Source organism: Varroa destructor, unplaced genomic scaffold (genome assembly GCF_002443255.2).
Source record: "Varroa destructor unplaced genomic scaffold, Vdes_3.0 BEIS01000001.1, whole genome shotgun sequence".
NCBI classification, from domain to species: Eukaryota; Metazoa; Arthropoda; class Arachnida; order Mesostigmata; family Varroidae; genus Varroa; species Varroa destructor.
Window position 1 is genome coordinate 35,992,831 of NW_019211454.1, and position 25,761 is coordinate 36,018,591.

The following is a 25,761-nucleotide window of genomic DNA, read 5'->3' on the forward strand; positions in this document are numbered from 1 at the left end:
GCGTATAGTAGTGGCCTATTGTAAACGTTGGTCGCCTTCCATGTTTTACGTTTAATTATCGAAAAATAATATCGATTCCAATAATATCCCTTTGGTCTGCCTTTATAGCATGTCAAAGTACGGTTCAGATAAATGTAGCTCGTTATTTGCTGTTGTCTAGCATTCAGATGCATAATTTGCGACAAAATTTCTGGCTGAACGTTGGGAGACTGCGTAAATGACTTGATCTGCTGATTTTTAGCAAAGTTTCTATAAAATACATGCCGGGGGGTGATAGGTAAACGTGTTTTAACATTAAAACAAGAAAATTTAGTCAGCTATTTCGCACTGTGCATATGGGATAAATCAATATGGACGATTATTATACATTATGTTTATGCTAAAATATGCTTTGGAGAATACCGAGAAAACGTCACACACGACTACTATTACAATGAAATCTATAGGTATATCTTATTTTATATGGATAAATGCATATATACAAATGTTTGTATCCTACACCTTTTTTTTCTTATGATGGCTAACAGAGTCGTTTGTGAATTTTTTCACGTTTGTAATTCTCAAAGTGTAAATTATTCAATCATTGTACAAAAGTCATTTTATTATTTACAGTGGTTTGCGTGCACTCTATTACGTGCCAAAGCTTTTAATCTGGTTACTACTGATTTATCTAATGAATCGGTAAAAGCAGCCTCTGAGAGAGGTTCAAGTAAAACATTGCATATTAAAACTTGAGTATCTCACAAACGTCCTACAGCAAGTCTACGTTCACGTCTATCAAGGACGCTTGTTAAAAGGCTTGCTAAACAGCTTCTGGCAGGCCCACGTCGGGTAATCCTGGGCCGTCAATATAGATCCGATTATAGATTGGATTCGATGCAAGTAAAAAATGCTCTGGTTCATCGTGTATAACTGTCGACAATTAGTGGCCAAATCAAATGAAGCTCTGGTTTATCTAACGCTGCGCGGTGCTTTGACTGTCTTTTCCGTATAGCCATAGATATACAAATTTAGATAGAGAAAAATTGCGAGTGACGAAAGTGTGAGATTCTCTCCTTTATTGAACGGGATAAGAAGGCTTGTTATCAACACGCGAAGCTTCCTTTGTTGTTTTCATAAATCACAGCTGATGTTCGGTATTTTTGTCGCTATTGAACTGCCGAGTACCCATGGCCCCGTGTAGCCTTACGTAGCAAAGCTTACAAATTGCTCAGATAGTAACGCCGTATTGACTAAAAATTATCATCTCAAAGCCCTTGGACATCCTTATCGTATCGCAGCTTTATAGCCTCATTGCTGCTCTAAATATTGGATCTTCAGGAAGTAGCTTATATTTAATCGTTGTTTCAACGAGATGACTCAATTTCAATCGTCCTAAAATTCGCATAAAGGCCTGAAATTGACTTTGGTTTCACAGTTTGTTATATAGGGTATCAAGACACGTAAAAGGTCACACGTCCTTGTTGGTTTGCAGTGGAATGATTACTAAAAGTTTGATTGAATGGCGTTCAAATTAGAAAGATTGAGGTTATTATCTAAAAATAGAATTCTAATTAAAATAACGGACAGACTAACTGCGTTAACAAGTAACTTGGGCAACTCCTTGATAAGCAGCAGAATAGAACTTCACGGCAGTACTTATCGATTAGAGACACCGATGCGGCCGTTTTCCCGGCATCACTGTAGCGAACGTTCAATGAAGAATGGTTTTAACAACATTTGATAACTGTGCCTGATAAATCGGCTAAAGAAACCTGACCATGGATGGCCTAGAATAGGCGAAATTGTGCGGTTATCGCTGGCCGGTCCGATTTGTCGCGGCGGACGGTTTGTCTTTTGGCCTCTGTCGTAGTCATTGCCACCGCCACGTATCTTCCAGAAATAATGACGATATCCTTGGTGTCCCGATGATCGTCTCCCGATCCTGGAAAAAGGGAAAAACCGTTTAAACGTATATCGCTTTGGACACGATTTTGACGATGCTTGAACACGTAAAACTTCAGAAGTCTAATAGAAGGAAATGCGATGCAGCTGCAGCCTAGTAGCGTAATACATCGTCAAGATAATTAATTCCGCTGTGTTACTCCGAGCCATCGAGGCATCTGCGCTCCGATAACTAACGGTAAGGAGTACCAAAGCAAACTCTCGATCATGTTGGCAATTTTGTTAATTATATTTACAGTGAGCTCTACTAGAAGTCGAATTATCCCTTTTCCATATGTTCGTATTTTAGCCAGCACCTACAATTTAACATTTAGATCATTACCAAGATAACTATTTTGAACTCAAATGTGATTGTTAACCTCAAAAATAATAGCTTGGGTTATGCTTTGATAAAAAAAAATAAATAAATAAATTGGTTTTTTCGTGGGTGCAGTAACAGCGTAGTTAATCCAAGCATGGTTGTTTTGATAACCTGGCACTATCTGACATTAAATTATTCCATTTTCGTGTTCTGTAGGCCTCATACGTGATCTGACTAATCAGTCAACGCTTTGTCCAAAGGCTGTTATATTCAATTTTATTGTCAGCATGCACTACCCGAGTCGATAACAGTAAATTTATGATAATCAGACTTATTATGTAAATGACTAAACGTTTTGAAATAAAAGAGTTACAATTCCGAATCGTGCGTCTTGCTTTCCACGTCCTCATTCTATATAGCACACGACCGTACTAATAATCTCGCATCATTTTACCTTGGTTTATGAGTGTCTTCCCGAAAGTATTTTCATTTGAAGACAATTGCAACGACGTTAGACACCTAAGTTCACCTATATAGCTTGCGCAGCGAAAAGGGAAGACTTCAAGTCAAGCTTTAGAATCTGAAGGGTTTCACTCACTTGACAGATTATTTCCTAAGATTTTTGGATATTTAATAGGCAACAGATCTATAATAAGAAATCTTGATTGAACGTCACATGATATATGGGGCGCGACATAATATACACACTGGGCCAAGAGTCGTTAGATATTTAACAAATGATGTCCTGGTTACATATGTATTGTACAGTTAGATCCGCTCCTTTAGTCCTTTAGAGTTTATGGGTTTTTTGCTTAAAAACTTGCCCACTATTCGCAAACATTGTGCCCAACCATATATATATATATATATATGAAAAAAAAGAGTTTTTTCGCTGAACTTCCCTGAATTTTCTAGATGCCAGCCTACTGGGTACATCAGCTAAGACTTGCAATAATTCTCGAATTAGAAATTAAGACGCATCTAAGCAACAAACGTACCGTTATTTCATTGACAATATTGAAACAATAGCTTAAAATGCTTCATTGATCGAGACCAGTCATTTTTAAAGAAAACTTTTCTGTTTTTTTTTGTAGAGTAGAGTACTGATATTTTCGATCATCACTTAAAACGAGGATCAGTGCTGGCATCGACGACCGACCGACCGATCGATCGTCCAAAAACACATTGGAGTGAATCAACAAGGTTGAAAATGATATAAAGTGAAGTAAATTTAGGCTTCTCGTCGTGTCTGACAGAACTCATTGTTTTTATTGAGCAGTTGATGGATAACTTGACATTGAATGCTTTAGCAATTGTGTGTAACTTCTAACATGTTATATAGTGCTCTCATAAGGTTGCCTTGTATGGTGTATTTGCTAGATGTTTAATGATGGATTTCGCGACTATGCTGTTCATCTCTATGCTTCGTGTTTTACGTCCACCGTTACCGATCGGCATCTTATCAGACGGCTGGCTTCCAGCACGAAACGAACCGTGTGTCTGTGCCTGGATTCGAATCTACACCACAAGTTGTGCTCACGATAACGTTACGGAGATCATTATATTCATTTGGGCAAGGGAAGGTTACGGATGACGCCTTTGCGAGATAGCCCATTTATTCATAGAATTAACCTGACACTCAGCCCATTGACCTCGTTAATATTCAAGCAGTACCTATATATATATATATATATATATATTCGTGTTTGTATAAATCAGTTACTATTCTACAGTAACAACTTTCTGCCATAATAGTAGAAACATACATTCGCTAACTTTATATACTGTTATTACCCAAGTAAACAAATTGCATTGCATAATAATTGCAGCAACTTAGAAAAAAAAATGTTAAAAGACACACAGAAATCAAAAGGAAACATGCACATGTTCACATTATTCTAACCACACTATACGTTCAGAGGTTAGGACCCATCCATGCAGAACCATTTGCGAAGTGTGATCATTTACAGCAATTATGTTTGTTAACTTATGTTAACTTCTCATAGGTGTGTTCGATTAGTTCTATTACTAGAAACAGAGATGAAGTACAGGCTGCAGTATTCTGAATACGACTAATGAATATCGTACTGCTGCTTTATAATATCACGTCGGAACATCACAACCACGTGCATTGCACGTTCACGCATTGAAGGAAAAGGCCGGAATTAAGTTGAGCCTAAAAATTGAGAGCCAGCTCTCGTTAGTTTGCCATCATTCCTGTTGTTTATGTTGTCGTTACAAACGCTTGAAGCATGGCAAGTCCTTCTCTGCAGCTCCCCTCACACAGAAGATATGGATACAGCGTAAAATTTTTAGTCGTCATAGCCGGATGGTACTCACGTTCTTCTTGGTCTTTTGTCATCAACAGATCCTCCTGAAAAGTCCGATGAAATGGCAAGGAAAGGTTACCTAAAGCTATCGGACGACGGCTTCTTCGTGGTGAGTACCCTCGCCCAATATGTTTATAACGTAAACCCCACAACTTGCTCACTCACTAGTATATATAGGTTCGTTGTCGCTCTGCAAAAAGTATGATTCGAACGCACAAGCACTCAAGCAGGTAGATCCAGACTGTCCATAGCAGCTTTAAACCATTAGTATCGGCTCGAAAACGTCCTGTTCTTTCTATGTTAGCATTGACCCCAGAATGTTCAATATTGTTGCTATTAATCAGAGAATTCGGTCAAATAGGCCAAGGGCCACCTATGCAAAAGTTTCAACGCAAGACCGCATCATTTTTTCGATAGCTAGTAAAAAAACGCCACACGATTAGGACGGAGGACTCGTATCTAATTTGTTGTATGCTCAACTTTCCTCTGTTGTTCTTTCAGGCAGTAAAAATGAATGGCAAGCTCCCCGTTGTTATCGCCGTGCTAGGCCTTATCGCTGCGGCCAGCGCTCAGCTTAATTTTGGTGGATTCGGTCGCGGAGGCTACAATGGATACGGTCGTATATTTGGCGGAAGCTTTGAGGGTTTCGGCCGTATATTTAATGGTGGATATAGGGCATTTGCCATATATGGTCCAGGATTTGGCAGAGGCTACATTCGCGCATCCTACAATTGAGCAGTCGCTACTTGCCAAAGCCAAAAATTATTGATGACGTAGAAAGCGCCGAAATTCATTCATTCGCATGTACAATCTGTAATAAATCGACACTGCGCTTGTGTGCACAAGTGACCCTTAGCCTTTTTATTCTATTAGGTATTCTCAGTGAGGTTTTTCCCAATAAATTTAAGCGGACTAGAAACTAGCAACGTCTAACAACGATTAAGATCTACACAGAAGTGTGCAATGCATATAACTGATAATTATATTGTTCAGAAGTGGCCGAAGCACACGTGTCTCACCCTATTGTTTATAGATTACTGTTTTGAGGGCCGTTCAGAGGGGTTGGCGATGTATAACACGCTTGATAATGATTGTTCCCGTGATAAGTAATATTTTCTGCGCTCTCATGAGCTGAATAAAAGAAAACAGTACTGTACTGAATATTTTTTTATTATCTAGATTTTTCGATAAGATTGGCTATTTGTCAACAATTTGGAGAACAAGACTAGATCGAAAAAGATACACTTAATAATCTGTGTCATGCAGCTCGTGCGTTATAGGGGTGCGGCCATCTTTGTTAGTACCGCTTGGCAACAACAACAACAATAGCTTCGCCCTGATACAACAATAGGTCACATATCTCCTGTCTCCATTCAGGTGAAATCTTTGACGGTTAACACAAATGCGAATATACAGAATATCGTCATAATAATTGGATAACAATTTATTAAAGTACAAAGATCGTGCAGTATAGATTTTTTATTTTGCCTGCTCATGGATTACTAGTAGAACGATGATACATGGTCTTTGTGATGGCATACGAAACATTAAACAGGCAAATTCGAACAATAGCTTTGGAAAATGACGCCTATTAGACACTACCCCCAAGTGTACAGTACATATACGTGCGAAAACCTTCATATTATTCCATACACACGCAATATTGTCTAAGACCACAGTTATGAGCGAATGTCTCTCGCTCGTTTACTAGATTGTTTGATGCTGTTGGGGAGTCGACGGTAATTCGTTGGGTGGTCGCTTCGTAAATACTTACATCTCGAATGCAGACATCGATGAAATTTCCCTTGTGTGGTTTGTCAGAGTAAACGCACCCTTCCAGAATCGGACGTCACCGATATATCACGTCATCTTAGAAACATCTCAAGATGTGTCAACTGTAAGATTATTGTTGTCAAAATTCAAATACAATTGACGCGGACTGACAAAATGCACGCATCAAAATCAGACTGACAATATCTAGCTCGACGTTTTCTGACAAACGCAGCATTAGAGCACCGTCCGAAAGAGTGTTCGCAGAAGAAAAAACTTCCGCTTCTCAGGCGAAAGGTTGAACAGAACGACAAGGAACGCCTTTATTTCCACGTTGGTTCTGTCTCGTGTATACTTTAGATCGGTCTGAGCGGGTTTTTCCGCTAAATACGAAAACAACAACAAACCTTATATTTCCTATGATTGCGTTTTGTTTTCCGATAGCTACGTTGAGCTGCTGCTCGGGATCTTAATTCTTACGTATATAGATAGCTGGACGAGTGGGTCACTCTTTCAACTCTAATTAGGTAATTTAACAAGGCGTATACTAGCAATTCGCTGTAAAAAAATGATTACTTTTTCTATTATTTTATATATAAAAATGATACATAATCGTATTGCTATTTGCAACTGAGTTTAAATCACAGAGGAAAAGCGGTTTATCATTGGATACGACATCGCAACTTCAGTACTCACAGTATGTATTGGTCATACATCTGGCACAAATCGTAGGTTGTACACGGGATGATCTTGAATCGATAACAATACATACATAGCCAATTCATGCTGGCCTTCAGTTTACCAGCTTCTAGAAAAGTTTTGGTGTTATCAAACCTCTCGAGCTTTCAGGAGTTGGCTCGCTATTGCAGTTGTATCTTACTTTATAATTTTGAAGTTATCAGATTGCGGAGTTCGAGTCCATTATTTCCACTGAAAGTTCCACGTTTTACCACTGAAAAGTCTTTGGACACGCTATTGCTATATAGCGTAAATGAAGAAAACTGGATGTGTATGTCTCAATTCTTTTAGAAAAATTAGGCTCGTATAAAGTTTACTTCTAAGAGCTTCGGCATATTTCATTTAGCATGTTTGTCCCAACGCCGTTTAAATGAGTGGCGACACAAAATACGAATGATTTGGAATATAGTCTTCTGTTGCACATAAGACTAAAGTGTAACAATCACAATCCGAGACGATCCATGTCTTTCAACTCCCTTACTTGTCTTTGATAGATTACATCTATCAGGATCTTCTCCGGCTGTAAAAATTTACAATAGTGACGTGACCTTCGTCTCTAATGGGGGTGGGGATGGGGGGAATCAACGGTGTGACACTCACATCCAGTACACGGTTCGAGTCTGAGCAGCCACATTCATAAACTATAACTTAACGTGTGTTATTAATTACTAGTTAAAAACACTTTAAGAGGATCAACAACTGGGTACGTAACGGAAAATATATTCGTAATATTTTAATAATTTGTGAACTGCTTACGAAAAATAGGTTCTACGGAAACACTGGCGCTCAGCACACATTAACCTCATAAATATATAGATCTCATCGACTATAGATAGTGCAACTCTAAAAAACTTGAGATTCTGTAGATTCTGTGTATGGAAATTCTGCATTATGTACAATCAAAACGACGTGTTACATTTATTCAATTGACCTTCGTCTTCAGGCATAGTTTGTCCAGCTTATAATAAAAGATGACCAATCATGGATTTTGTTTAAGAGAAGATCATAAATATAGAAACACTGGCTTATAAGCATTACACTTAAACAAAGCGAAAACGATCAATGGGCACGGCATCTTCACTTGAAGCAACATGGAAGGCATGAGCTGATCCCCATGATCTTCGTTTGCTTTTTGCGGCTGTTAGTCACCGAGTGCTGAAGCCCACAAGGATCTGCGAGGATAATAGTTGGGCGAAAAATAAAAAGCTTTTCGGGCGCGTGAGTGTACGCTAACGACTCAGAACCTTGTAGCTAAGTAACTGTAGCTAGTTAACGCGATAACAATAACGACAATAAGTTCCAGCAAATTAAAGCTGAGCGACTTTGATCTAGTCGGCAATATTTACTAGAAAACTTAAGAATGGCATTCTTAAAGCGTCACGTCTTTTGTTCAACTTCAATGGTATCAGCAGCAACTTGGTTACAAAATATGCCCTCGTTAGTTGGGCATTGTCTTTGTGCCTTATATTCGTTAACAGTTACATGTCGTCGTAGACATATTCACTGTTCACCCTCGTTGCAAGCCACCAACTATAATGTATCTGAGGATATCTGAGTCTCTCGGAAAAAAATGGTTTTAGAAGAACGAATTGTCGCTCTTAAACTTGCTCTTTATTCAGGCGCAATTATTCAAAAGCAGATCTAATTTATGTCAACAGTACCAACTTCTAAACCGATTTGCCCTTCTAACAGTAACAATGAATGCACACGGCACTCGCGTTACTCATGGTCTCTGTGCTGTCGCCGGTGTGTTTGTACGATTTCACAGATTTCGTTACAAAGTCGATTATCTTCGATAGGGTCATGATGCTTATGGCAGATGCAGCAACGTCATTACGGTAGCTTCGGCGGTTATAGCGGCAGATACTACGATGGACGGCTAGCGGTAAATTAACGAATCCAATGCATAATATCACTATCTCGGTTAGTCTCCGACGTGTAGTGTTCCCTGTTCTTATCATATTTGTAAGCTATCGCAGTAAATAATAAATATCTGCCATTTATATTAGACTACTACAAGCAACCTGGTAAGTCTTTAAAATTGAATAATTTTGGAACTAGTTAAGCCAGAATGATCATTTTTGATATGCATTAGAAGCACACTTTTGTACATTTAATACATTTGACCTAACGCTTCTACAGCTTCTCGACAGCCATAAGCCTTCACTAGAGTTTCGATATGTAATTTCATTTCTTATCTATAGATTCTCGAAATAAATTAAAGGTTCGATATGCCAGCTGCCCTTTGTAGGCCATGGAAAGCCTTACATAATCATACGGACCTGAATCAGAAAAATTAGCGAGTCGAAAGCAATTTTGGATGTTTCTATGCTCAGTACAGGAACTAATTCAGCCATCCCTCGTCTATGCTTCAGAAGTGTTTTTAGTTGACGAAGGTTCCGCAAGTTACACGTGGAATACAGCACACACATTTCTAGCTCTGTTTTCGTAAAAAGCATCCTCGACTGCAGTAATGCGTTCTTGTCCTTCAGGTCCCGACATCTGGTCACTATCTGACTAATCTTCAACGTTCCAATCTGAATTTTTGAAACGTCCACACGATTCACGTACTGTGCTTCCCCTCAAGGTCTCTTTGCCTAATGTTTTCACCGATCGTCGATGAATTTTCGCAACACTGTAACTTCCATGGAATAAAAACTTGACGATTGAGTGTTGATTTTTTAGACTAAAAGGTATTTCCCCGTCTGAGCTCGTTTGTCCTGGAGTAAGTTTAACCAATTTTCTTTGATGATTTCACACAAAATGACTGGAGTATATACCAGTCAAGTTTCGTCCGCTAGCAACGCGTAATTTAAATGTTCCTCATGTTCAAGGTTCAGCTTGTGTAATAAACGTAGACCACCAGTATTTTATATGTTGTATGCAACGTTTCAAACGTATTTGAGTTTTCTCAAAATTGTTATATCTCTATCCGTTGGCTAAATTTTAGAATTAAGGACAGTTGATAGCGTAAATAGAAAGAAGTCTAGAAGAAAGCTTGAAACGTCTTCTCACCCACAGATATGTCTACGTTCTCTCTACTACCAGGCTGTAGATATATCGATAGCAATACAAAATATACCTAGTATCGCTTTATATAATTTTTGCCCGAATGTTTAATTATATGCTCCAGCGACAGTAACACGGTCGCAATCATTGCAAAAATTAAAACACCAGTTTCAATAACCTACATTGGCATCTTGGAAAGAAGGCACTAAGGAGGGTGATGTATCTTTTCGCTAGTTTTTTTTCCAGTTCTTAAATAAACTTTAATTTAATAAACCTTGATATCTACCAAAGAACGTTTCTCATGAGATCGCCAAGCAAAAGAATATGGCAATAATATCAAATAAGAATTGTTACTATTGAAAGATACGTTGTGCTTTAACTGTTTGCTTAATACAGTTTTCCCCAACGAATTTTGCACTTCTAGGATAAATTTCGTACTGGAAGAAAAACGAATGTGAAGCGAAGAAGTTTTCAACTGGTATATTTCGAAAATGTTCAATAATTGTTAAAAAAAAAGCTATGTTTTATTGGTAAATTTTATTCGCTTAATCGGTAAAGTAAATTCTGTTTTTTAAATGCGAATTGTATGTGCACACAAAAACGTGATGCACCCAATGAAGGGGGTGACATTTTATTAGTGTTGGATCATTGTACCCATTCGGTAAATATTGGCTTACCTTCTCTTCGGCCTTTGAGTGACGTCACCGAATTGCTCTTTACGTAGAGAATCCCTGACGAATCAGAAATTGGCATAACAACCGAGAATCTATCGGAGTCAGTTGTGCCGGACTCTTCGGGGCAGCGGCGAGGGAAATAGTCGGTGCGCGAACATAAATATGGCCTCGCGATCATTGCAAAGTCATTCCCGAGTTGTGTCGCAGGCATTCACCGCTAAAAGTAAGTTTTCCTTTTAACTTATCGTTTAATTGAGCATTTTGCTTAAGGCATGAATACTCTGCGCTTATAATCACTTACAATCATCTCGTACCATTGTGAACAAACAGGCAAAGGTGTGTTTCTGGGCGTACCATATAAGCGAGACGCTATGTGTCCACGGGTTTCTCAATGCATATATCAATGCAACATTTTTACGATTGAAAATTAATTTTAAACAGTCAGTTCCCACTATAAACGCTTTTGCTTTTCGTGCTTCTCTCTATAGGAATGATGGTCAAACTACTTGCCCTTCTTCTTGTACTCGGCCTCGTGGCGACTGTGGCCGCCCAATTCGGCTACGGTGGTTATGGCGGCAGATATCGCGGTTATAGCCGCATATACGGAGGTTATGGCCGCAGATACGGGGGTTACGGCGGGTACGGCCGCCCGTACGGCGGTTATGGACGCGGTTTTGGTTATGGTAGATATTACGGGTAAACGCTATTTATTATTGGATTAATATTGACGATGCCGAAATCGTTCGATGAATCGATTGTCTAATTGGCTTTCCAACGAATATTACCAACGACAAGTTTTCTATGTACAGTTGTAAAATAAATCTTTATTACGTTTAAATCTATTTAGAAAGTAATACGTGCTGTTCTTTTTTTTGTTTGCACGCGAGCGTATGTGTGCACGCTATATTATAATACAAATCTGAACAGATTTAGGAAAATCAGTTTCGCTCAGTGTAGACACATTGGATGTATGTATATAGATCGCACACAAATCTAACAAACAGGACGGTTGTTTAGTCTTTTACTACTGAAGATGTTCGTTCTTTAGAGCATCACCGGTAAAAGCTTCGGGATTCTTTTTCTGACTATTCTGTCATCTCATCTTTTCGCATGAGGTATACGCTGTTTATTCAATTGTATAATGTAATAAAAAAAAAAATTTGTATTTGCTATAATTTACCTGTCGGAACATTGAGCCTTTTAATGCTTTAAAGTTTTTGGTAAGTTACAGAGTTACTAATGTATGAGAGTTCACTCTTGCTTCGTTTCAATAACCCATGATATAAATTTAAGGAAACATAATAATGGTGGGGCAGTTGGATGGAAAAGTTATAACAACATAACTCTATCGAACGGTACTTTTTGTACCCATTTTAGCCAGCATTACTTTGATAATGAAATAATTTAGGTCATAGCTACTAGAAGATCTTTTAACCATTATGTATTACTCAGATATCGGACATCGTCAAAACTGGGACATCTTTTTCTAAGCCCAGAATTATTAATTTACGCTTTTATCTATCTATTGTTTCTATTTATTGTTATGTCGACCCTTCATTCGTGGCAAAGTTATTTTATAATAGAGGAAACATAACCGAGGAAAGTGACGAATCTTCTTTCATTGTCATTCTTCTATTAAGAGCATTTTGTCACGTTCTTTATCTAAAGCAATAATGATTATTTTGATGATCGATTTTTCTCCCCTTAGTTTACGGTTACTCTTACATTACTTAATTCACTGAAAAGTCAGACCAAAGAGCAGGTTAGCGATCGTGAAGCGAAGCATTATATGTTGCCTTTTGGAACGATGTGTTTTGTTAGTTAAATGGCTGTGGGTTTACGGACGTCTCAACTTGTCCTTGTCTGTGGGAATAGTAGATAGAAGTCTCCCTCCCAAATTTGAGAATGTCGGGAGCTGTGTGCAAAAATGTACACGTAAAATTTCCACTGAAGATTTTTGCTGCACTATAACCACGAACTGATGCACTGTCGTCATCGGTCAATAATGAGTTTAGAGACAATAAATCGTCCAATAATTAAGTTTCTGCTTCTCAAAAGTGGGTGAGTACACCTCAGAACTTCAAATGGACCTACGATTTGTTCCCGACGGTTTTGAGCAAAACACAGTGTAGGCAATATACTTTCGATCAGCCCAGTATAGGATTCCTTGAAGTACGTATTATAAGGTAGTAACGAAAAACACTTGAGGTCAAGAAGAGAAGCAAAAAAATTAGCTCGTCACGAACTGAGTGTAGGACAGATGAAAGCCCGTGTTGCGTACTCTGCAAACGATTTGCGCAACTATTACCAGCAAAAAGAGCGCTTCAGCGTGTGCTATCACCGTAGACCAGGCATCGTAGAGTCAGTACAGTACATGAGAAATACTCGAGAGGGAGAGAAAAGGACTTTTTGGGCAAAGCCAGTTAGATACGGGTTTAAGCCTACTATTTTCACTCGCTTATGAGATATCTCTTGAAAATGAAACCGACGATGTTCCCACATATTTTAAATCCCTGACGAGCCTCATAGATGTGCGATATTATAATCGATAGTGCACAGTGTGGTTACTTCACGACAATGCCCGATTTGGTCGACACGCTTCAATCACTTTCTGAAACAAACGAAGCAGATCCGGCGCTTCAAAGTGTAAACTATAAAGGAGAGTGCATTGAACATATATCTGCCTATATATTGTTATTTTTTTATATAATTTAAATAGTATTCGAGCTTTTCGACTGGCTAAAACGGTTTGGACAGCTATGATAAAATTGAATTTCGAAGACATGCTTTACCGGAGGCCACAAAATAACTGACGACAAAAACAGTTAATTGATTCATATAAATTAATTAAAACTTTATACGTGGATGCCTTTGCAATGTTAAATCAATGAACAGATGTTGCCAGATCGATCAATTTTATCAAACCTCAGGCGATTTTTAATAAACTTGTTTATCAGAGATGGAAACACCACGGAATAAAGAAGGCGCATTATTTGAAGTGAGACCGATATTAAATAACTATTTGCCCACCAACGTAGCCCATGCGATTGCAGTTATACTGATAATTATGTCGATAGCAAAAATACAATAAATTGTGTCGTAACGGTTACTACTGTTGCATAGATTATTGCAATCATCGGCATGACGTCTCAAGGTCAATGCACCTGAACAGTGAGACCTTAACGTTTCACATAAGGCCAACGGTGCGCATTTTCATTTATTTTATATTGGTATTTTCACTTGTTGAGGATAGCTCAGCTTCATCTTCGTTCTTTGTTTTAATTATGAACACACACGCAAATTGTATTTATTTTTATCCAAAACATCAATAACTCCTTTGTTATTCGCTCGTCAAGAAATAGCCCCTGCTATAATTTACATGTTTGTCCAGTTTGTCGAAAGTGAAACGAGCATACAGAACAATCGTAAACAACCATAAGCAATACCTACTTTCAGATCTCGCAGCAGGAAAATTCACACGAGCTGCAGATAAGTTCATCTTATTTTTCAGTGGCACAAACCGATAGCTTTTGTTTCTTTATGTCGTATTTTTATATATCTGTTGTTCTTCCAATTTTAGCTTTTTTTTTTTACATGTAGTCTACCGATTAAGTTTCTTACAATGAGATCACGGGACTGTTAGCTAACAGTATTCATTCATTTAGACACGAAATGGTTGATTTCGTCAAAAATATTGACGCTCGCTTCTCTAAGTATTCCGAAATATTTTGCAATTGAAACGCAAATAAATTTATACCACATTTGTTTAAATATATTATACTTGGGAACGTAAATCACAAGATGTCTCACACTTTGTTTCGAAAATGTTGCTTTTAACTATTTCAAATTTTCACTGACGTCAGTTAAGTTCAAGTCAAGTTTAGGTCTAGTTCATCTATACTCAAGGTCAAAGTTTAAATTCGTTGCAATTATTTTATCACCCTGAAGGAGTATTTCTGGTTTTTTCGTCCCAGTTAATCTTGCTACTCCGTTGCAATTTCTCGTTAAAGCCCTTCGATCGCTTAGGTACTTACTACATAGTCTGAGTTATTCTATTACTCTATAGCGTTATCTTATTCTCATATCTCGCTAATTCGATCACACTGCTTTACAGTGATACCTTCCAATACCTTACTATTATAGTTAATTTCCTCCAGTGTCATGCTCAAGTAATCCCGTAATGCTGTGGCAGGTGCCTCATACGCCTATATAAATATCCTCAATTGTGCATTTGCAAAATTTAATCAGCAAAGAAGCATTAGGCAGCTACGCACTGTAAAAACATATTTTTACTTACTATTGCATAGAGTTCGCAAAAAGAATCCTGTTTTGCAAATTATTAACTCTTGTTGATAAAAGTGTTCAAAAATGAAGTGTGTTTTTCAGACTTACATACAAGTCCATAACCTTTGTTTTCATATTCGAGCATGAAACCGATTTTTCAACACATGTCGCTTTTATTATAGGCATTATTTTTTAAGGCAAGCAGCTGTGTACGAAAGCTTTCAAAAATGTTTATATTTGTCTTTAAAGTGGTCATCAGTTACTCACATATCTATTCACAAACACTTATCCACTTAATGGTATAGAACAACAGTCATATTACCAAAAAAATATTTGCATAATATTTATTCGTTATGAGATCTTCGGTTTTCTATAAAGAGCGCCTTTATTTATTATTATTAAAGGATAGTATTTGTACGTAACCGAATCTGCATTCGGTTGTTCGCAGTAGTAACGTTGAAATTCTTTCAACATTATTACATACGCTAAATTTAATCCTTTTTTAGAGCTGCCGTTTCCCGACTTTAGCTGAACGCTTTGTTAGCGCATCTGAATTGTATCGAAAATATCTTCTTCTAATAAAATCATGGGCAAACAGTTTCATATAGAACAGGGGGTCATCCTACGTAGAGTGGAATCTTTTCGAATTAGCCGCTGAAAATATGCGCCTCTAAGGTCGGAGCTTCGCTAGCTAGCTAGAACCATCTATATTATCAACGAGAAAAAGAGAGAGGCCGCTGGTGCCCTCTCCACGATAAGCGTCGATGTAAACAACGCAAGTATTTTCATTGAAAAGAATAACACGTGTTCGAATTCTGCGTGAGAGCCGGACTACATAGCTTCATTAGAGCGAAACTTCACGAGCTCAAATCCGTCCATGACTGAATTTGATATTCGTGTACAGAAAGTTTTTACAACGAATTCCAAGAAACAGAAGTGCCAATTTTTTATTGTATAGCAGTACCAAAGGGTCGGCCCAACGTACATCTTAAAAGGTAAGAATTGATAGCAACTGACAGCGGGCTCGTATATAGAGCATAGAGATATTTAAACGATGGCAGTTCATATACGTGAAATTTTTGTCGTAAATAGAAAGAACGGCCTTCCATTTGGGCAGATGAAAATACATTTAAACCTGTGAAAACTAAGCGCACGCTGTTCTTTAAGAAACATTAAGGGCACATTTTGAAAATTCCCGTATTTAAATTCAAAAATAAGTGTAATGGATTTTATCACGGTTAACCAAAAGGTCACAGTATGAATCAAGTGTTTTATGAGCAACGGTTGCTATAAAAACTTCTTGAGTACGACAGGTTCTGAGAACCCTGGCAATAACCGCAATAGAATTCGTGTTGTCCAAGTAGTTGAAATTATCAGAAACCTTGTTTTACGGGTAAACGTAGCCATTAAACCCGTTAGAAGTATAGTAAAACTGATAATAAAGAAAACTACCTATTGAGGTGATCGAACCCAAAAAGCGCGTCGTAGTCTTTACCACGAATTTTAAAAATGATGCACAAATCTCATCCACAAAATCACATCACATAGATATACCGGACGTTCGATTGTTTAGTCTGTGGCCGTTCAAAATATCTTTCATCTGCTTTCACGGGCCAAACCTTAATCCCATTTACTCATACGTTCATTCTACTTTTTTAAATTTCTCCGCAATTTAGTCCAGTATGATGCCAGAGAAGAAACGCAAAGTCGAAAAATACGAACAGGCTGAGGACAATGAAGAGGCCAGAAAACAGCCCAAAGTAATCCCACATTTGAAAAATCAGGAGCAACGACTCATCGTTGTTTTAGAGGGCGCAAATCTTGAGGTAGTGTGCATTAGCAGTAAGACTATTTAGAAGCTGTTTCTGTAGATTAGTTACTAATGCAATTTATAATTTGTAAAAATATCTTAATCTATGGCTTATATCGCGTATGCAAGGTAAAATTAATCATAATATAACCCAAGTAAGTGTGCTCTCTCTCTAGATGATCTAGCTAATCCTAATTTTAATTTCAAACAATATTCAACAAATGCTCCCTCAAGTAATGAAATTTAATATCGAAGTTTAAAGTTACGGTATATTCTCTTTATATAATCATAATATAGATATATATATATTATGGTATACATCTTTAGTGCAGTAACATATATTGAGTTATGGCCTGCTTACAAACTGTGTTGAAATCACATCGATTATACAGATATATTTCTACAGAACATTTTTTCTTTGGCGGTTATTAATAGGTGATTAAAGTTGGTGAGCGTTTCGAGCTACTAAATTGTGATGACCACCTGAAGCAGATGAAAAAACATGGAAAGGATCCGGCACATGCGCGTCCGGATATTACACATCAGTGCTTACTAATGCTTTTTGACTCCCCTCTCAATCGGGCCGGATTACTGCAGGTATGTCCCACTGACCACGAGACAATAAGTACGCGTAAGAGCTTATATAAGGTTCTTGTTCATGGGATCTGCTAAATTTTCGAGCCAGTGTATTCTTTGTAGGTCGATTCCATTGCAGAGTGATGCCCACATTGATAATGATAATTACAGGACAACCAAGTGAGGATAATTATTTTAGATCGCTACAAGTATGGCAGAAAATACAACACTTTGCTATCAAATATTTCATACGAATAAAGCAAAATGTTGTTGACGCATGAATTTATACAACCAATAATTTTATGTACGAGGTTCTAGCTGAGCTGAGGCATTGATACAGCGCAATATTAGTAAACGTATCTTTCATTGAAGCGTGATCCAGCTAAGAAAATACAGTAAATAAGGTGTTAAAAGGTTGAAAAAGACAGAAAATAAGGTGATTGTTTAGGCACCTTTTTTCTGCGAAGTAAAGATGTTGGGCTTCCGTAAACTACAATGAAGCTAGCATTTATGTACAGATCGTGTCATCAGTCTGATCGCTGTTGTCTGTCTAGGTAGAAAACGCAAAGGAAAACTGCGAAAGCATTTTTTTAAGCATGAGGAAATGCGATTTGTTTTACTTTGTTATATTTCAGGTATATGTACATTCATCGAAAAACGCCCTCATAGAAATAAACCCTCAAACTCGAATTCCACGAACATTTAAGCGTTTCGCTGGACTCGTAGTTCAATTATTAAATAAGGTTCGTAACTTGAATACGTATGTAAATAATTAACTAGCGTTAATAAATCTATTACTCTACTTGATAAGTGAATTGAGATGGCCTAGATAAACACACATATTGCATTTAACTTAATTTCTTTGTCTAATTCTATGCTTGTCATTACATAAAAAGCGATTATTGAAACCAGTTAATCAATTAAATGAAGCGCAAAAATATTGTTTGCCCAATAAAGCTAATTCACCTTGATACACTCATCTTATAGATCATGTTGCAAAGGATAAAAACATAAAAATGCATAAAATTACTTGTTCAATATTTAATATTTTTTATATTATTTATAGTGCAAATTATGTCAACCATCTAATAAAGGAGCTAAAAAGCTCAACTTTTATCAACAAATACGGGACATAACTAGGAAAATCCTGAGAGCAAACAAGACCACCTTTTTTCTAGCTGCGGCTTCTCCATTCACATAGATGAGCGTTCGGGCGGCGGACTCTTCAGTAAAGCTGATGAAGATCATTAAGAATCCAGTTTCTGACCATCTGCCAATTGGGTGTAAAAAGCTCACGATGTCATTTCATGCTGAAAAGGTATTTTTCACTTCAGTTTACTGATAGTTTATGCAACCTTTATGGCAGCTCAATAACAATATGATGCAATGTCCAATGACTAAAGTAAATGGCGTAATGCTGGGTGAATAAAATGCTTTAACACAGAACGAAATACTTGTATAGAAAATAGGATATAAGAACGAAAGACAATATCGCAGTCTTAAAGACGCGTTCTGTATTTTATAATCGAATGATTTTTAACAATAGATTCTTCCTCGCTGCTTCATGTTGCTCTTTTACTCGAAGACTGTACATCCAAGAGAATTGGTACCCGCGAGCGGCGAACCCGTCGTGCTGGTGATCGGCGCGATGGCCCATGGATCAGTGGATGTTGACTATACAGAAGACACATTTTCTATATCTGACTATCCGCTATCAGGAGCATTGGCCTGCTCTAAGATTTGTACAGCTTTCGAAGAAAAATGGGGCATCCTTTAGTCAGGCATATTCAGACATCAGCTCGTAAACAGTGGTTATAATTACTTTTGCTATCTAGGCGATGCGCAATATTATTTTAAGAAAACACGCAACGTCATCTTGAATCAGCTTCTAGGGTTTTTTTTTCTGTTAGCCTGATACGTTTGTGTTACCATAACGACGAAAGTGACGAAAGTAATAGATATCTATTATAAAGCTGGCAGAAAGCAGCACCACTAGTGGCTTCAAAATTATGCAAAATACTGTATAAAAACAGAACCATATTGAATTACCAATGTTCTAAGTAATTTAATGTACAACGAGTATTGTGTGTACAGGCTATGTATTTATATATAGTTGGTTGTTTCATTTTTTTAATAAATATTGAGGTAAAAAAGAACATATATTAGCAATCATTAAGTACGTATTAAGCTATAATTCGCGCTTAATCCCACAAGAACCGAACCTCTCCATTGTTCGTTCACCTTACGTTAACATAGCCCTGAAAATCGAGAATTAATAATAAAGCTGAAAATTCAAGTTATAACTAAATGTGACTATTATTTGACTTATTTATCGTAAACCGATTTTCCAGGTCATACATGAATCTGTTCTAAATAAGCTACCCAGATAGTCGTGGAATTGAGCAAGAATATTTCGTTTTTTAAAAATGGCTCAGTAAAAAGCAGCGCTCGGTAAAGAAACGGTAAAGGTGTTTATTACACCAAAATATATTATTTACACTTTGAAACGTCGCATGGTAATGACTCTAGAGTTGATCATGTTGTTGTTTTTACCCAAAAAGCTGGTAACCCTAAAAACATAATTGGTAGAAAAACCGCTGATAATGATCACTTTGTCAGCACAAAGTTTGATTTAATATTAGAGATCCAACAAGATAGTTGCAGCTTGCCATCTATTAATTAAAGGGTTACGTGCGCCGCTTTAAGAGCATCCACAACCCAAGAGGGATAGTTTTTGTCAGGATAAGCTTTTCCCATGAAGTCTTTGATGAATTCCGGGAGTCGATCCTCAATAATAGCTTCTCGTATTGACGCCATCAACCGCATCTGTAAAATACAAAAAGTCGGGCCCACTTCGTTAAACCATCACCGTATATGGTTGTTTCATATATAATAGTGCCTAAATAGTGCGTAGAAAAAACTTGCCACGTAAATGAGCTTTGCCCACGTTTCAAAAGGCAACATTTGTTTATATGCAACCAAGGTACCATTCGAACAACAACTTTTAACTAACAGTATGCTGCATTAACAGAAACCCTATTTTTGGCACAAATTGTACCTCTGCTAGAGGACGACAACTAGCCAAAAGGTACCAGAGGAGCACTACTAACAACGAAAACATTGTATTACGCAAAATGAACGGATATTCGAACTTATGCGCTGAACAAAATGGTTTACATGCTAGTCCAACAGCTATTTTGTTTTGTTAGGAGATTTCTTTTTTAAATCATTTAAAATATTATTGTTAATTTTGTAGCATGATTCTGTCACGGAAGGTCATCCTGTTTACGTGTTCAAATATTCAAGGTGCGCACCTAGGAGATCAAAGTGAACTCGAAAGCCAAGTACAAAGAGCATCACAAAAACTGACAAAAAATAATTGTAAGTATTTAGGATAACATTAGTATTTCGATGTTTGCTTGTTAGCTAGCAAACGGTGAAAGAAATTGGTTTTTCAAAACTTCTGTAGTTCACCAGTTAGGCAGTAGACACAGTTCAAGAGTAGGATGTGGCGTAAAGCATCTTACACAAAAAGCAGCTTAGCCGATCCATGGGATATCGCCCAAAGTTGATACTGATTGCGAGGCAACATATTAGAGCTTCAATGTAAGCGGCTGCAGGTAATGTATCGTCTAGGATAGCTGCAGGTACTTATGACAGATTTTCTGTTTTTATCTACTGCTTGTCAAAAGATATCGGTCGTAGAGAAAGAAGATTATGCCGCCAATAACGAAAACGATAAATTTGTGTTCTTGGCATTCAGAGCAGTTTCGTGGGTATGTCGCTGGCTCTGAAAAGGCTTATAGATTTTCCTGTAAATCTCCAATGCATTTAAACATGTTATTGTCCGTGTAGATTATCGAATACACCCGTGGGGGCGTTCCGAGTCGTTGGCGGTCCCAGACAAACACCTTTGAAAATTTTATTGAAATTCTTAGCTTGAAGTCAGAGAGAATGCACAAAATACCAATGATCCTTAAAAATTGTGCAACGGGCTTTAGAGCCTGCTACCTATGCACAAAGTTCTGAAATTTACATAACAATACATCCTAACGCACAGTTTCGACAGTACATCGTAAATTCAAAAGATAGCCACACTTCTTTTTTTCTTAATTTAGTTCAAATTAATTTTTCTTATTAGTCTGAGGACTAGGTGACATAAGTCTAAAGCCAACTTGATTAGATGTTAGAACGTCGTTTAGTTCTAGAAAAAAGTTTGAACTATCATTTAGGAACGTTGATTGGACAGCAGCTTTCAGGATCTCTCATGAAGCCCATTGTATTAAACCCAGGTCCCGTTTGGAGTATATGAATGCGTTTCTCTTTCTCGTAATGATTGCTTCAGGTTAATTACATAAACTAGAAAAGATTTCTGACTAGGGCTTTTTTACCTTAAAAGACAAGAACTGTAAAGTTTGTACAGTTTTCTACGCACCGCCACCGTTCGCATGAAAAATTTGATAGCATTGTTGATAGATACACTATTAACTCTAGAAGAAGATGTCAGAATTGTTGCACATCTTCAAAAATAATAATATTCAATTACCCGAGCGCATTTATTCCAAGGCTATAACGATTAGAATTAATAAGTCTTAGTCAAAGGCATCCATATACGACCATTAGCATAACTATAATACTGCATTTACTCACCTGAAAATTGACGTTGTGAATAGAAACAAGGTGACATGCAATCGTTTCTTTTCGGACAATATGGTGTAAATATGCCCTTGTGTAATTTTTACAGGTGGAACAATGACACGCTTCGTCAATAGGTCGTGTATCATTTGCAAACTGCGCATTTTTAAGACTTAGTTGATGTCCTCCTTCGAGCAGTGCGCATCCAAACCTAGCTGTTCGAGTTGGGAACACGCAGTCAAACTGGTCACAACTAAAGAAGAAAAAAAAATTGAACTTCCTTTTCGCTTTTGGCATACCCAGCAATCATAGCACTTATTATGATGTGTATGTATAAATAAAGCCAAATAAGCCCTGCTTAGACCTGAACAAAGGATGTAATACCGATTTTGCGCCAATGATAATAAATGAAAAGCAAATTTACGTACCCTAACGCGACGCATACAACAAGATCAACCGCAAAGCCAACACCCATAAGATATCTTGGCTTATCGTCTGGTAAAAGGTTTGTAGAAACATGCACCATTTTCCAAAAGTCTTCCTTCGTTTCCCCTCCACTTAGTCCTCCGATTGCGTAGCCAGAAACGTCACGCTCTAGGAGTTCTGAAATAAGTTGTGCATGATCAGATATAATACGTATACAATAATATGTTTCACCGTAAAATGCATAAAGTATGCCAGTCATGGTAGGAACAAAATTTTATATAGGAAATACGACGATATAGGAGGTAATATTTTAACTTATTTGTTCTGGATTGATAAAACGGATCTCCATTATATAGATAAATTCCCACATTGCCAAAATATTGACTAAAAAAGTAAACCAACGTAGCATAGGAATTAAACTTGAGATTTTCTCTTGCTATGAGAGTACTTAAATTTTCACACTACATGTTTACACTACATCTGCATTGAGTATAGAGGCACAACTATGTCTAAGCATTTTCTTGAAAAAGAAAAATATATGGATTTGGGCCTCACGTTATGCTAATTTTTTTCGGGGCAATACTTTCAAAATATGATCATATAGTTACCTCATACGTTTCACCAAATACAATGTCGATCTTTAACATTTTTACGTAGAATTACACCCACACCTTTTGCGCAGTGTTTCCTGAGGTCTGCATGAAGTCCACCCTGTATAATTGGATAGAGATTCTGTCGATCCTTATTTTGATGTGCCCGTAGACTGCGGTCAAGCCATCTGTAATTAATATCAATGGTTAGAAGTACTGCATTATCTCTACATTTGATCTTTCGCTCTAAAGTAGGTAGGATAAAGCTTAATTTTGTGCCTTTGAAACTTTTATTTCGGGACCACAATAAATTAAATGCCCAATTTTAAAAGCTAAATCATCACATTTAATTACAGGAACCCGTCTACGTTCAGTAACCAAAAAACAACGTGATTTAAATGTGTGTGCATATAATTCATATTCAGGCTTGAACAATGGCTTTGTTGACGCTAAAAATATTTGGAGTTACAAGCAATTTTTTGTCTATTTGATGAACTCGAGCTTGACTGCCAATTGAACACGATTATAGAACAATAACTTTCTCTTGCTTTCGATAAGCTCATAGATATTCAGAACTTAGATCACATACAGCTAGTAAAATGCATGATCTGCCCCACCAACAGAACAAGACCAATGGAATTTTCTGTAAGAAGGATAGCAGCTTAGTTAATCTTCCAGCAAAATAGACTGACGCAGAAGTTCAATGGGGTCTAAGTCGAGGCAGTTGCTAAGCGCAGTTTACATACTTTTGTACTTTTCCCTAAAGCCGCACACTCGTATCCCTATAGAAGCAGTCTTTGTGGAGAATGTAGAACGTATTTCATGGTATGTCAGCATGTATAGTAATTATCATTCTCTTAACATCAATATAAGCCGGAAACAAAAACAGTACCGTATACTTCGATGCATGGCAATTTCAACACGATTACGATCTGTTACGGTGCTTGAAACAACATCATCCAGTTGCATCATTATGTCTGCTCCAATCGAATTCTGAATTTCCATTGACTTTTCAGGACTAAGCATAATCTCTGCGTTATCGTATGGTGAAATGAACATGACACCCTCTTCTGTTACCTTTGATAGCTTGATCAAGCTAACCATTTGAAAGCCGCCACTATCCTGAAATTAGAAGTAGCTATATAATATATATAAAGGTATAATTTCGGTTAGTTAAGAAATTGGGCATTGTTGTATGATTATAATCTACACCTATGATGGTTCTCTAATTGGTATAATCCTTGCAGGTTCCCGTGAATTCTTGAATAGTCTTCAATGGAAACAGTAACGCGTATCATGTTTTTCAGATGCAATTTTTCAGAGAGCGGAAGCGAATTACTAAGATACTTCTTTGCGCTAGTAGTATATTTGTTAATCGGGACCGTAAGGGAATATTATATTCATTTCAGCCCCAATGAAACCTGCTTTCCAACTTACGGTGAGTAGAGCATTATTCCATCGCATAAATTTGTGGAGACCGCCGGCTTTGTTAATGACTTCTGTGCCAGGTCGCATCCCCAAGTGGTAGGTATTTGCGAGAATCAGGTTACAATTTTGCGCTTCAATCTGAGCAGGTAACATGCCTTTGAGGGTGCCCTGGGTGCCAACAGGCATAAATACAGGGGTATCTACCTTAGCATGCGGCAGTGTAAGAACTCCTAAAAATATGAAAATTTATATCCTAGTAATAACAACAAGAAAATCTACTCACATTCTGTGAGCCACACAAAGGTGGCACTATCTAATCTAAATTATTATCCGTTTTCACTGAATACCTGTCAATCTGTATTGCGCATTTTAGGTTGCCCATGAAAATAACCTAAGGATTCGCACAAATCCGGTGCACATTTCAGCTAGACAGGCTGCTCTCCGTATAATTTGTACTTTAGTCTCCCTCACTCTTTATACTACGTCTATTTTCTGTCGTACAATCGGTTTACCGGCTCGTGCTTTTGTTATCGAGCATTTTGCGATAACTTCAAACTGTAAAGGATGCTTAGACTTCGGGCCCATTGCGAAATTTTTCGGTACTAGAGCAGATGACACAGCGAGTGTTCGCGAGCGAAAATTCCGTACAATTGGTAACAACAGTGCAACACCAGGTTCGTCTGTTTGATCAGTTTTACAATCTACCACATTAGTGGCGGCCTTGCAGCCCGTCGAATATCACCCTTCATCCACATCGATAAACATGTTGTTTATATCGGTATTAATGCGGCAAGCCTACCAGCAATGATAGCAGACGATTTCAGCGCGAGCATCAAGCTTATTATTGGAGAGGGCACGAGGAAGAAAACTGGAGCAGAAGTCTTCATAGGAAGAAGTCACGAGAGTTGAACATCATGATATTAATATAGTTATCGCACTTTATTTTATTCAGTGTCTAATAAAACCGAATAAATTATGACTTCGTTAATAAGCGTAATTAATTAAAAACGTATATCATTAAAATTAGCAAAGCGAAATTAATTTCCAAAATAAAAAAAAAACAATTCAGTTGTGATTAGTAATCGGATGCATCAGTAACTCACTTTCGCTTGACTAATGAAATACTATAGCTATATGTATATATTTTTTGTAATAAGTTGTACTCTACTTGAATGTCTAGCTTCGAGGAACTCAAACAAAGCGTCTTTAATTGCCTGCAGGCCCGTAGGATTTTATTCAAATGAAT

At 37.4% G+C, this 25,761-nt stretch overlaps 3 protein-coding genes and 1 long non-coding RNA gene across 13 annotated transcripts in view; 2 read left to right on the top strand and 2 right to left on the bottom strand.

The window, feature by feature from the left end:
- The window catches only part of LOC111255445 (uncharacterized), a 45,509-nt gene extending 33,889 nt beyond the window's left edge, over positions 1-11,620 (top strand). Inside the window, exons 7-10 of the mRNA XM_022817412.2 lie at positions 4,614-4,684; positions 5,077-5,307; positions 10,848-10,989; positions 11,255-11,620. Coding sequence (XP_022673147.2) covers positions 4,614-4,684; positions 5,077-5,307; positions 10,848-10,989; positions 11,255-11,466 — 656 coding nt within the window. The 3' untranslated portion in view covers positions 11,467-11,620. The remainder of the gene's footprint in view (positions 1-4,613; positions 4,685-5,076; positions 5,308-10,847; positions 10,990-11,254) is intronic.
- LOC147758571 (uncharacterized) lies at positions 1,049-4,845 on the bottom strand. 2 transcript variants are annotated; one of them, XR_015328991.1, is made up of 3 exons: positions 4,741-4,845; positions 4,586-4,619; positions 1,049-1,924 (listed from the first exon to the last, which is right to left on the bottom strand). It is a non-coding gene; the product is annotated as an uncharacterized LOC147758571 (long non-coding RNA). The 2 variants fall into 2 exon arrangements; XR_015328990.1 differs by lacking the exon at positions 4,741-4,845 and having other exon boundaries at positions 4,586-4,712.
- A 4,182-nt stretch (positions 11,621-15,802) lies between the features above and the next one.
- On the top strand, positions 15,803-20,910 carry LOC111247385 (ribosomal RNA small subunit methyltransferase NEP1). 3 transcript variants are annotated; one of them, XM_022798231.2, is made up of 6 exons: positions 15,803-16,045; positions 16,727-16,876; positions 17,296-17,457; positions 18,072-18,179; positions 18,638-18,754; positions 20,693-20,910. In XM_022798231.2, exons 2-6 carry the CDS (start codon positions 16,733-16,735, stop codon positions 20,765-20,767), a joined length of 606 nt encoding a protein of 201 aa, XP_022653966.1. In that variant the 5' UTR covers positions 15,803-16,045; positions 16,727-16,732; the 3' UTR covers positions 20,768-20,910. The 3 variants fall into 3 exon arrangements, with proteins under 3 accessions (XP_022653966.1, XP_022653958.1, XP_022653949.1); XM_022798214.2 differs by lacking the exon at positions 20,693-20,910 and adding an exon at positions 19,022-19,744 and having other exon boundaries at positions 15,809-16,045; XM_022798223.2 differs by lacking the exons at positions 18,072-18,179; positions 20,693-20,910 and adding an exon at positions 19,022-19,744 and having other exon boundaries at positions 15,806-16,045.
- On the bottom strand, positions 19,888-25,357 carry Tgt (tRNA-guanine transglycosylase). Of its 7 annotated transcripts, none has more exons than XR_015328873.1 (8): positions 25,028-25,357; positions 24,525-24,745; positions 23,980-24,209; positions 23,169-23,275; positions 22,500-22,674; positions 22,087-22,324; positions 20,964-21,347; positions 20,063-20,262 (listed from the first exon to the last, which is right to left on the bottom strand). XR_015328873.1 is itself a non-coding variant. In XM_022798104.2 (7 exons), exons 1-7 carry the CDS (start codon positions 25,098-25,100, stop codon positions 20,116-20,118), a joined length of 1,191 nt encoding a protein of 396 aa, XP_022653839.1. In that variant the 5' UTR covers positions 25,101-25,339; the 3' UTR covers positions 19,888-20,115. The 7 variants fall into 7 exon arrangements, 5 of the variants coding, with proteins under 5 accessions (XP_022653839.1, XP_022653859.1, XP_022653849.1 ...); XR_002672090.2 differs by having other exon boundaries at positions 20,964-21,248; positions 25,028-25,350; XM_022798104.2 differs by lacking the exon at positions 20,964-21,347 and having other exon boundaries at positions 19,888-20,262; positions 25,028-25,339.
- Positions 25,358-25,761: the final 404 nt, after the last annotated feature.

Bases quoted from the DNA above. Each gene is read 5' to 3' on its own strand.
- Tgt (XM_022798104.2), bottom strand. From the start codon at position 25,100: ATGGGCCCGAAGTCTAAGCATCCTTTACAGTTTGAAGTTATCGCAAAA. The intron at 22,325-22,499 runs GTACGTAAATTT...TTTCTTCTTTAG, and splicing joins GTTGTATGCGTCGCGTTAGG to TTGTGACCAGTTTGACTGCG. The intron at 20,263-22,086 runs GTGAGTAAATGC...TGTATTTTACAG, and splicing joins TTCACAACGTCAATTTTCAG to ATGCGGTTGATGGCGTCAAT.
- LOC111247385 (XM_022798214.2), top strand. From the start codon at position 16,733: ATGATGCCAGAGAAGAAACGCAAAGTCGAAAAATACGAACAGGCTGAG. The intron at 16,877-17,295 runs GTAGTGTGCATT...GGTTATTAATAG, and splicing joins TAGAGGGCGCAAATCTTGAG to GTGATTAAAGTTGGTGAGCG. The intron at 17,458-18,071 runs GTATGTCCCACT...GTTATATTTCAG, and splicing joins ATCGGGCCGGATTACTGCAG to GTATATGTACATTCATCGAA.